Source organism: Rattus rattus, chromosome 11 (assembly GCF_011064425.1).
Source record: "Rattus rattus isolate New Zealand chromosome 11, Rrattus_CSIRO_v1, whole genome shotgun sequence".
In the NCBI taxonomy this organism is placed as follows: Eukaryota; Metazoa; Chordata; class Mammalia; order Rodentia; family Muridae; genus Rattus; species Rattus rattus.
In genome coordinates, this window is record NC_046164.1 from 13611996 (window position 1) to 13624325 (window position 12330).

Genomic DNA, 12330 nt, shown 5'->3' on the forward strand with positions numbered 1-12330 from the left:
AACACGGTCATGAATGTTGCTCCTGTAACATCCAGACTGTCCTAAGAGCTTTGAGTGTAACCGCATGCGCTGTTCCTGTGGCCCTCCCATTAGGGCTGGGTCGCTGGGATCTTGAACTGCTTTCTTACTGGCATCGGAATCTGGGCAGTGTTCTCTGGAACGGTGGATGCTCCAAACTCCTCCGCAGAGCACCCCGAACCAGAGCCTTCCTTCTCATTGTTCCGATGCGGTCAGTCTAGTCGGTGGGAAAGTTAAAGCAATATGTAAAAGTTCAAGATTGACTATGTCCTTTTAAAAAATCGTGCTGCATGTCTAATAAACTTCCTCACTTTTAAAAATTGTTTTAGAGCCAGTCCGAAGATACAAAACTTACCACAGCGATCTGTTTAGCACTTCCAGTGAAAGCCCGTCTATTATTTCCTCGGACTCAGACTTCAGGCAAGGTAAGAGTCATCCGGTGCGGGCAAAGTACCCTTTCTAAGAAGTAACTATTATTGCTTTTTTAATGCCATTTAATGTTGTGGGATATTTGATTACTCCGTGAACCCCGAGATTGTGTTACTTACTAGAAAAGCCTGATGCTTGGTTATGGGGCTGCTCAGCCTTACCGCACACCTTTCGTCTAAGAGCTTTCTGCTTGAATATTGTAAACAGGATTAAATAAAGTCAGCTGGAGGTCAAGAGCAGAGCAAGCAGCCAGTTACCAGGAAGCGAATGTAGGGTGGTTAAGAAAAACCATAGAGAGTAGAGGGAGTCAGAACAGACAGACAGACAGACAGACAAGGAAGTAGAAGAGAGGGACATTCAGTTTGAATGTTTTTTTTCTTGTTGTTTTTGGGTTTTGGGGTTTTATTTGTTTGTGTTGCTTTGTTTTGTTTTGTGTGAGAGATGGGCGTTCTTGCTTGGGATGTCAGCTGAGAAGGAAGGCCATCTGGGTGCTTTCTCTGCCTCTCTGAGCCAGCAGCCTCCCACCCCAACATCTGGCTCCTGAGTCTTCATTGGTAAAATCAATGATCGAGAGTTTGTTTAAAATAAAAAAAACCCCACAACTTAAACAAAAGTTGTCAAAATGTTAAGATTGCAAAATGTTTCCTTTTAAAAGTGTTCTATCACGTAATAAAATTTTCATAAACAGGGATGACATTATTTCATCATATAGGGAGGAAGTCACTGTCTTTTAAAACTTAGCGTGACTAGCCTGGCATGGTGACACACAGCTTTAATCCTAGTATGGGGAGGCAGAGGCAGGCAGATCTCTGTGAGTTCAAGGCTAGCCTGGTCTACAAAGCAAGTTTCAGGACAGCCAGGGCTATACAGAGAAACACCATCTCAGAAAGAAACAAGAAAACAAAGAGCAAGAACAAAAACTAACATGAGCCAACCTCACAAGACGCGTATACCCTGTCACTCATTTGAGACTGAGTCGTACAAGTTCCTTTGTTGCCTGAGTTTTAGATGAGATTGCTTCCGTTTTTTTTTTTTTTTTTTTTTTTGTTTTTTTTTTTCGGATCTGGGGACCGGACCCAGGGCCTTGCCCTTCCTAGGCAAGCGCTCTACCACTGAGCTAAATCCCCAGCCCCTGCTTCCGTATTTTTATGGCTTCTACTGTTGTTATATTTTTATTCACAATTAGTGAGAAAAAGCGAAGCTTCCAAGAGGTTTGAATCCAGCAGTGGTCTTCCCGGAGTAGATGACACTGTCCAGTCACGACCCAGGTATGGCTTTGGAAAGCGCTAACTGCTAGTCCCAGGCGGTTGGTTTTGGTTTCGTTTGGTTCTGTCCTGTTTGGTTTGGTTTTCATTAATTACAGTTGGCATGTGACTTCTTAAATTATCAGAAAAATAGATATATAACAATCGAGGTTAAGACATGGTGCTAAAAATCTGTGAAAACAGTAAACCTTTGTTTCTAAAATGCAAATAACTGATATCTACCTTGAAAGGCCGGGGCAGGCTCGGGTATTCAGCGTGAAGTGGTTGAATGATAATTAGATAACCGCTGTGTGAACCATTAAGTAAGACGTTAATTATTCACTCACTGGTTGGCTCACCGAGGCTCTCCGCCATATTTCTGATGCCCCTTTGGGCTGTGTAGTGTTCAGCTTCGAACTGAAATACTTGACAAGTCTCTTATGAGATGTTAGTGTCTGTGCTAGATTCGGGGCAGTTGTGTAACAGTCACATGAACCCCGCTTCGTTGAAACTGAAAGAGCTCTCAGGCAAGTGCTCGGCGTATCGATGTATATCGTGGGCACATGGACACAGCTGCCTAAAAACAGAATGCTGACTTCAGATTTGTGAAATACACTTGAGATCCAACATTGGCCTGGAAGTGTATTCCCGAAGCATGAGAACTCTAAACTCACGGTTTACTTCAGGTGCTTTTGATTCTAGGGGAATCATCCAGAAAATTTTAAATATGTGTCCCTTAGCTAATGAATATGCCAGACACCATCCATACCCGTAAACTATTAATAGACCATGTAATCCTGGCCGTGTGAGTAAAGCAGGTAATCATCGCCGTGGTTCAGATCGTCATGCCCATGTACTAAAACAATTACTACTTAATGGCCCACATTCTTTCCTTCCATTTCTTTGAAATATCTGTAATAGTTTTTCTTCACAGAAAATAATTTTCTATGAACATAATGGCATTTTAATTACTACTTTGTTATGATGAACTATTATTATTATTATCATTATTATTACTATTTTGAGACAAGCGGGAGGCAAAGATAGTCTGTAGTCAGTATTTCATGCTTTCTTGAAGAATCCCAAGCATTGGAATGTGCAGTAAGAAGCCAGGGTTAAATTGCATTACACTCTGCCCTGAGCCCCAGGGAGACTTATTTTAGGACTCTCCTCTTCGATAATGTCTCATTTAGAAAAACTAAATACTTAGCATCCCCTTTTGGCTTCAGTGAAAGAAGTAATAGAGATAACAATTAGAAAAAACACCGAGCTTGCGTATTGACTCAGATCCCAGCCTGTTATTTAAGGATACATTTCTTCAAAACAATTAAGTCATCTTGGAAACTGTCTGTTTTCTCAATAACGAATCTGAAACTGGTGAGTCATGAGAGACTTGATTTTGCCCCTCTTGAGTTTTATGTAAGAAAATGTGAACAGTGTAGGGCCACCTTAATTTGCCAACCCATGTTTTAAGGGTAAACTGTCTTTGGGGGACAGGCTGTATCTGGTGCTCACAGGAACTAAATTAGAAATAAATGTGGGGGAGAGAAGTCTGGAGCAAGGTGGCCCTACAGTGCACATGGGCTGTCGCACGGAAACTGCTGAACATCACCTCCTGCCCACAGAAGTACACACTGGCTAAGATACCATCAGAGAGCCTAGAGCGCAGGCTCTCCTGTGTGTGGGCCAGCGTTTCTGATGACACCCTCCCTGTGTCAGCACACAGCCACGAGCGCCTGATGTGTTCTACGGGTGGCACTGTATCTTTACACAGTGTGTGAGAAAATGAACATTCCCTCCAGCCAAAGATACCCAGAGCTGCTTGCCAAGGCCGTCTCCTCGCCTTTTCACGTGCTTTAGCTGAGGTGACGTCACAGTGCCTTTCCCCCACTGCTTTGCACCTCTCTGCTGTCGGTGGGACTCCTCCTTCCCCTGTGTGTCACCACACCTCTCCCTGAGTGCAGCCCACAGTGGACTCACTCTCCAGCCGTGAATCCCGGCCTGCAGCTCCTTCTTGTTTCTGTATCTCAAATGCTTCAGTTCCTGATGAGATGTTTCACATCTCCAGGGAAGAGACAAACTCTCAAGTCTTCTCTGCTGTTAGAGCGGCCCTGGTTAATGAAACCCACTTAGTGAAATGTGTTATTGGAGTCACACTCTCAAGTCTTCTCTGCTGTTAGAGCGGCCCTGGTTAATGAAACCCACTTAGTGAAATGTGTTATTGGAGTCACACTCTCAAGTCTTCTCTGCTGTTAGAGCGGCCCTGGTTAATGAAACCCACTTAGTGAAATGTGTTATTGGAGTCACAACGCATAGGCTCCAGCCCTTCCTCCCTGCCAGTGAGGCTCCAGGCGAGGTCAAGCACAGGACCACACACTCAGAAGCTGCTGGGCACCCACCACGGAGCAGGCGCTTAGGTACCAGAGGCGGAGCTGTGAACTGCACAGACACAGCTCGCCCTGGAGATCACTGGAGATGAGAGGCAGCCACCAGACAGCATGTCGCAGAGCAGCAGACATGTCAGGAAGGGGTTTCTGAACCCTGCTTCGTGGGCTCGTGTGATCAGAGCAGGTGTCCCTCAAGGGGTGACACCGAGCATAAAACTCAAGTTACAGAGAGGGTGCAGAGGCTGCAGTAAGGGAGGTGCTGGGTAGTTAGTTCTATGCAAGCCAAAGCTGTCAGAGAAGAGGGACCTCAGTTTAAAAAATGCCTGCTTCAGACTAGGCTGGAGGGTAGCCTGTAAGACATTTTCTTAACTAGTGATGGATAGAGAAAAGTCCAGCCCATTGTGGGTGATGTCATCCTTGGGCTGGTGGTCCTTGGATTCTATAAGAAGCAGGCTGAGCCAGCCATGGGGAGCAAGCCAGTAAGCAGCACCCTCCATGGCCTCTGCGTCAGCTCCTGCCTCCAGGTTCCTGCCCTGACTTCCTTCAGTGATGAGCTGCTGCCCACCTGGCTTTTGGTCATGATGTTCCACCATAGCAATAACAATCTTAGCTATGAGAGGGAGATGAGTCACCTTTACTGTAACAGTGAAGAAGCAGTATGCCCACAACAAAGTGAACGAGGACGTTGTACACTAGGGACGGTGGCCAAGGGATCAGGGCCCCAGTAGGTGAGCATGTCATAGATGCTAAGGTAAGGACTCAACATGTTGGGGAAGCCTTGGATCACTGAAAGCACAAAACATCAAGATGTAACTTAACATTAGTGTCTTGTTTCATCATAGGAGAGCAGAACTGCAGTCGGAAAGTAGGTAATGCAGATGGCGCAGTCAGTCATGGCCGGAGGGAAGCCAGATGTGGCTCTTACGGGCTGTGCCCTCAGGATTCGATGCCTAATGAAATTGGTGGCTTATAAGGAAGGAGAAATAAGAATGACACTTAAGGTCGTGTCCTTAGCAACTGGTAAATAATTTCAGGAAGGTTAGACACTGGAAGAACGTAAAATGGCTTTGGCTTAGAAATGGTGAACGAAAAGTACGTGTTAATATCCAAGTACGGCAATGCTTTGCTCTTTGTTTAGTGAGAGGAGTGAGGAAAAGGTGCTTTGAGAGGGGAGAGAATACTGGAGCTTTAAAAGACAAGAGAGTCAATGCTGAAGGGAGGGCCAGGGAGGCCAGGGAGCCTGACTCTGTACTTTGATGTCTGATGAGGTCATACGCAGAGTGGTTGTAGAGATGGACCTTAGGTTCCACAGAAGGCAGGCGAGGAGAATACTGAGAGGAATGGCACCGCCTTGAGCCAGTGGAAGTCAATGACTTATGTCACAGTAGACAATTATTGGTTATAGAGAATAGGGAAGAACAGAAGCCAAGAGAGGGGGTCAGAAGGTCAGAAGACTCCGCAGATCCACACACCATAACCATGAGTAGCGATGGGAGAAACCCTGAGTCACACTGATGACTTTAATGAATGAAGGGAGTGAACAGTAGGACGGAAAACACCTAGAACACTAGTAGGAGTTGCCCCATCTCCTGCTTACGGGGAGATGGCTGTTTGAAAAGGAGGCAGAGGTCTGGAAGCCAAAATCAGAATTAAGCACACAGGTTCAGGAGACAGTTCAATGGGCAAAATGTCTGCAGTGCAGGCTCAGGGACCTGAGTTCTATCCCAAGAGTCCCTGACAAAAGCGCAGTGTGGCAGATGCTTGGATCTCTGGGGAGCAGAGACAGGTAGATCTAGGCTCACTGGTCACCCAGCCTTGATAAACCAGCCAAGCCTGGGTTCTGTCCAGAGACCTTGTCTCAGAAAACAAGATCACGGTCTAAGGAGCAGTACCTGAGGAAGACCTTGGGCTTTCACCCACATGTGCAGTCACAAAGGTGCAAATAGAAGAGCTAAGTAGAATTCCATTGACCTTCAAGGCTAGGTTTATAGGAACAAAACAGTCCCTAACTGAGAGAACTACAGGGGAGGCAGTTCTTCAGAGGACTCTGGGATGTTCCTCAGGAGGGACATGGGGCATTGATGGAGTCTCATTCCATAGGTAATCAATCTGGACATCTTGGGTCTCTTCTCTTCTCTTCTCTTCTCTTCTCTTCTCTTCTCTTCTCTTCTCTTCTCTTCTCTTCTCTTCTCTTCTCTTCGAGATGTGACAAGAACCAGATTCAGAGACCAAATATCAGAACAAAGATTCTCTGATCACTCTTTTCTCTCAGGAAATTACAAAATATTGCTATCGTTTTATCAGTAACTGGGCAAACATATAATAAATATATATAAATAGATATACACTTTATAAAAGATTTTGTATAATCTCTTACTGTGCCATACTGTATAGTTCAGTTCCTAGGCAGGCCGTTCATAACCTCCTACAACCCCAATTCAGGAGATCTAGTGCTCTTGGCCCCCAGAGACACATGCGTGCACACATCTGGTCCACATAAACCCACATAAGGACACAAATATATATAGTGATTAAAAATAAATATGTCTTTAGAAATAATAAGTAAATGTTTCCATTCTCGATGCCTTACTTGCCATGGAATGCCCTATGTTAGCCTTCAAACAGCTAGGGTTTGGGGTTTTTTTGTTTTGTTTTGTTTTTGTTTGTTTGTTTGTTTTTTGCCAGACTTTCTCTTTTCTTTTTCTCTTTTCTCTGCAGTAGACAATATGAAACATCCCTCGAAGGCAGCTTGATCAACCAGGAGATGATGCTAAGGCGACAAGAGGAAGAAATGATGCAGCTGCAAGCCAGGATGGCTCTCAGACAGTCACGGCTGAGCCTGTATCCCGGAGACACAATCAAAACTTCCATGCTTGATATCTCTAGAGATCCACTAAGGGAAATGGCCCTGGAGACAGCCATGACCCAGAGAAAGCTAAGGGTGAGGCTGTTTCACCCACTGTGTCCACACTCGCTCTCTGATGGTCGGTAGTAGGTTTTCTTCAGTGGAACAGCCACAGCTAAGCTACCCGTCTTGTGGTCAGTAGCCTCTCACACATGCTCCTGTCTGAGACCCTCAGCACACTAAGCGGGTCACAAAGAACAGGTTTTTAAAAGGAACTGAAAGTTGAAGGAATTCTGGTTGGGAAGAGGATGGGGGCTGGGGAGGGGACAGAAGACAGTAATGAACTGGAGTTCTGGCCACTCTACATCATATACATGTACAGAAATACCCTGATGAAACCTGCTGTTGTTTAAAATTAATATATGCTCACAAAAAGCTGCGATAAATATCCTGCAGGTGAGATTGAGATTACAAACTAGTCCTCACTGGGATCAGACACTGCGTGATATTAAAATCAGTGTTTAGCTGCTTACATTATTTCCGTCTGAGAATATCATTGGGTGGATGGGGCGTGGCTTAACTGCTTTTATGAGTTTTATGTGTACCCAGGCAGAGCCGTACATGCCTGTACTCTCTATGCCCACGTCGGGGGGGGGGATCATGAGGTTGAGATTAGCCTGGGTGACATAGAAATTCCATGGCCAAACTGGGCTTCACAGCAAGATCATATCTTCAAGAGGGAAATGACATGTATCTCCCGGTATGGTATATCGTCCTTTTAGTCTCAGGAGGTGGAAGCTAGCTCATTGCCCAGCAGTGTGAAGGATGTCTGGGCCGCAGAGCACACCCGTCTCAGGAGAAACAATTGGAAACAAAACAAAACAAAAATACGAATAAAGTACACGCGATCCTTGAGGGCAGCTGACTTTATTCAGTATAACAGGGATTACTTTTTATAGTAAGAGAATCATTAGCCCATAAATCAAGAGCCAAGCTATGGAGTTCAAGGCTAGGTCAGCAGCAGGAGTGTTTTCTAAGTACATTCCATGTCTCTGCTCACCCTTCAGAGTCTTGATACTGAGTCTTTTTCTGTAAAGTTCTGTCACCATCATCATCATTACGTCATCCTATGCATATGAGTGTTTCCTTCCGTATTTGTCTGCGCACGCATTTGTGCCTAGGTCCTGTAGAGGACACATCAAGTCCCCGAGAACCGGAGCTTCGGAAGGTTATGAGCTGCCACGTGGGTGCAGGGAGCCGAGCTCCATCCCCTGGAGGAGCAGCCTGGGTTGACTTCTGAGCCCTTTCTCCAGCCCTGCCGGGTCCCGGAGAGACTGAACAAACGCCAAGCCACAGGTTCTCGCCACAGTACTAGGGCAGGAAGGGAGATGCTGCATCTCCCAGTTTGATCGGGGATGGCTTCTGCTTGCAGTGTTTTTCTTTAAGTACCAGACTGTGAACATAACAGTGAAGTAGCCCTTCTCTCTCAAGGAGACTGCAGACGGTTCATCACCCTAATGTTTCTATGTGGAATTAATTCCTTAGACACTGTACCATGCCAAAGTTTTAGACTGACAATAAAGCATAACTAAATGTATGCTAAGCTGAATGGAAGAAACTTAATGAAAGCTTGCCAGTTAAATACTGGGTAGCCAAATTTGTATCAAAATGGTGATAAGCAGGATGTCATGCGGCATAGTGTGAGCTTCAAGGGTGATAATTCTCACATGTGCGGACCTTCTCCCCAAGCCTCGGTTTCAGACACCCACATGAAAACGTAGGGCACAGAGGTGCACGTACCGTAAAAACCTCTTCGGTAAAACATGCTCCACTTCTGTTCCGAGCAAAACCTAGTGTCCTTCGCTGAAAGTTTCTACATTTGTTCTGTAGCCCCTCTTCTGATGTGTGATTAATTATTGCTACACTGTTTCCTTTTAAAGAATGGCGTAGGGTAAAGAGTAAAAACAGTGTATTCTGCTTCTGTGACTTGCAGAATTTCTTTGGCCCCGAGTTTGTGAAGACGACAGTTGAGCCATTTGCGTCTTTGGATTTGCCGCGCTCCATCCTCGTAAGCAGTAACTCCAGCCTCCACCCCTCTAGGAAGTGTGTCCAGTGATTCCCTAAGGCAGCCTAAACGTTCGCCTGCTTTGTTTCTTTTTCCAGTTGCAGACCAAGAAGGGGAAGAGTGAGGAGCAGAGGAAGAAAGTAAACATAATGCTTTTGAGTGGGCAGAGGCTGGAGCTCACCTGCGACACCAAGACCATCTGCAGAGACGTCTTCGACATGGTCGTGGCTCACATCGGCCTGGTGGAGCATCACTTGTTTGCTCTTGCCACCCTCAAAGGTATCTACCTCCGTGTTTGGATTCAGGGTTCCCAGTGGAAAGCCCAGCATCCATGGCATCCTGTGCCCCTTACCAAGCCAGGCTTCATCTGGGGAAAGAGGCAGGTCGGCCGGCGCTGAGAAACAGAAGGGACTTGGGAACTTTTCCTTCGTTGTGTTTATGAGACTCCTTCTGTATCTATGGAGATTTTTTTTTAAATGAATAATTCATTCTGTAGAGCCACCCATTAAGTGTGCAATTAGTGCCTTTTTAAAAAAAAAAAAAAATCCTGGTTTAAAATAAAGAAAAGTAGCCCCAGGGGTGTGGAAAGAGCTAGGACCTAGCTCTAGGGCTTACTCACTCCCGGCCCCAACCCCATCCCTAGCCCCATCCCAACGAACAGATAGTGTCATCTACCAAAAGATAGTTGTTTTTTAAACATTCTGTACAAATCAAGCCTTGTAGAATAGCCATTCAACATTCTATACAAATCAGGCCTTGTAGAATAGCCATTCAATTAGTAAATAATAGTTAATACTGCAGAACCATGCTCTAAGGGTTACCTTCCCGCACACTTCGTTTTGTCATTTGATTATTCTAACAACTTGTAGTGCAGAATCCAGCATTATCCTGGTCTTCCAGACGGGGGTGGATGTCTGGGGTGCAAAAGGAATTTGTTCTCACAGGCAGTAAAGATGCGAGTGGGAGCTCAGTGCAGGGCTGCCGAGCTCAGCCTTGAAAGGGCTGGTCCGTGCTGAGGCCGGCCATTCGGAGCACTCAGCCCCTGCTGTGTGCTTCTGACAGACCTTGTTCTTTTTTTAATACATTCAACAGAAATGAAGACATCAAAGGAAAACCCTCCATGCTTTCTGAATGCCTTTCTCATTCTGTTTCAGAGAATGAATATTTCTTTGTCGATCCCGACTTAAAATTAACGAAAGTGGCCCCGGAGGGATGGAAAGAAGAACCCAAGAGAAAGGGCAAAGCCGCTGTTGATTTTACTTTGTTTTTCCGAATTAAATTTTTCATGGATGATGTTAGTCTGATACAGTGAGTGCACAAGGGTTTCTCTTCTGCTTTGCTCTTTCTGGGCCCTCTCCGCTGACCTCTCTAACTTCCTGGCACTGAACCCCTTGATTTGGATCCAGGACGATTTCTTCTTCGTTTAAAAGAAATGCAGCGCTCCTCCTTTATTTGTGTTTTTGCCATCGCCACCATTTCAGTCACTAGCACTCATTCATGATTAGAAACTACTCTGGAAAATTCCATCAACAGTTTATGTGGCGCTCTGAGGGTTTTCATGCAATCTGTCACCCTTTTACACTCTGCCTAGGGCACGAGCTGTCCCTTCATCCTGGGTACCCATGCCGTGCTCACCTTCTGCCTATTAATTGCTAACTGCCTTGTGTCGTCAGTGCAGTGACACTGCTGGGCTTATGCTCATGAAGCCACTACTTACTGGTGGCTCCAAAGCCCAGGAGTGGTGACGGGCAGCTCCAGCAGGCCAGGGAGCAGTACAGTGCTTCCTTAAAATGAGCAGGTAGACGTTGTTGACTTGGTAAGGAAGTGGGACACTCTGTGGGACTGCAAGTTCCCTGTCATCTGTGCCTAGCCTCTTACTGCACCTAAGCTGTAAGGATCCTTCCCCAGCAAATGTGCGCTTAGGGAAATGCACTGTACAGGGTCTGCTGCTTTCTACAACACCATTTGTGCAGCTCATGGGATGTTCGTACTGCAAACTAAGGGAGCTGTAATACATTCTGATCACATTTCCCCTCCTTACCTCCCCCAGATCCTCCCACTTACTCAACTCCACATCCTGCTCTCTCTAGAATAACAAAGCAAATAACCAAGAAAAAAAAAGAAAGAAACGCACAGAGACCCACAAAACCAGAAAGCAAAATACACAAGACAATGACCAGTAAGACAAAAAAGTAAATAGACAGATGAAGTTAAAAAAGCCCAGACAAAGAAAAATGAGACAGAAGGTCTACAAACCTGTTCTTCCGTATGGGCACTGCACTCAGTGAGACTCAGTTGGAGAGAACTAAGTTTTCCTTTGCAAGGGCATCAACTGCAGATAGCTCTCTGGTTAGTGGTAGGGTGTCTGCTCACCATTCTTAGTAACTAGCACCTGTCAGGCTTGAACCTGTGCAGGCCCTGTGTGTGTTTCCAGTCTCCATGCACCAGCCCTGTGTTGTGCATGCACAACGCTGTTCTCCTCGTTCATCTGACAGCGTTTCACCTCCTCCACCACAGAGCTCCCTGAAGCCCGAGGGCAGGGTTTGATGGAGACATCCCTTTTAGGACTGAGTGTTCCAGGGTCTCTTACTCTCTGGACACTGTCCTGCTGTGGCTCTCCATGTTAGTTCCCATTTCCTGCAAGAAGAGGTTTCCTGAGGATGACCACGCGGGGCAGTGGTCAAACTCACACGTCCGTGAGTGCCCGACGATAGCTTAATAACAACCACAGATACAAATCCAAATAGTAGAGTCGGTGCCCATGATCAAGCCCCCCCCGCCTCAGCAAGGTTTGACCTCGGAAGTCAAGGCATCTGCTTGTGTGTTTTACAGACACAGCCTAACCTGCCATCAGTATTACCTTCAGCTGAGGAAAGACCTCCTGGAGGAGAGGATCCACTGCGACGATGAGGCATCCCTGCTCCTCGCCTCCTTGGCTCTCCAGGCCGAGTATGGAGATTATCAACCAGAGGTAGGGTCGCTCTTCCTGTCCCAGGTGAAGTGTGCACTGGTAGATTCATTCGTTTGTTTTCTATCTGTGGTTTGCTTGGCTTGGCTTTGCTGTTGGCAGTCAAAACCAGCGCACGCCAAGCAGGCATTTCCCACCACGTTACGTCTTCAGCCTTTGAGTTGTTCCTGGGGAAATCCTGGTTGACCTTGCAATGACCTCAAACTCCTTTGGTTCCTCAGAGTGCCCTGGCTCACCACACGTAGTCCTGATTTTTTTTTTTTTCAAATATTTATTTATTATGTATACATCATACAGCTCTCTGTCTGCATGTACACCTGCAGGCCAGAAGAGGGCACCAGACCTGATTACAGATGGCTGTGAGCCACCATGTG

At 46.0% G+C, this 12330-nt stretch overlaps 1 protein-coding gene across 1 annotated transcript in view; it reads left to right on the top strand.

Annotated features, from left to right (window-relative positions):
* Ptpn13 (protein tyrosine phosphatase non-receptor type 13) overlaps positions 1-12330 on the top strand; it is a 174322-nt gene that overhangs the window by 92901 nt on the left and 69091 nt on the right. The window contains exons 8-14 of the mRNA XM_032916433.1: positions 348-443; positions 1634-1715; positions 6797-7019; positions 8917-8991; positions 9087-9267; positions 10143-10296; positions 11821-11959. Coding sequence (XP_032772324.1) covers positions 348-443; positions 1634-1715; positions 6797-7019; positions 8917-8991; positions 9087-9267; positions 10143-10296; positions 11821-11959 — 950 coding nt within the window. The remainder of the gene's footprint in view (positions 1-347; positions 444-1633; positions 1716-6796; positions 7020-8916; positions 8992-9086; positions 9268-10142; positions 10297-11820; positions 11960-12330) is intronic.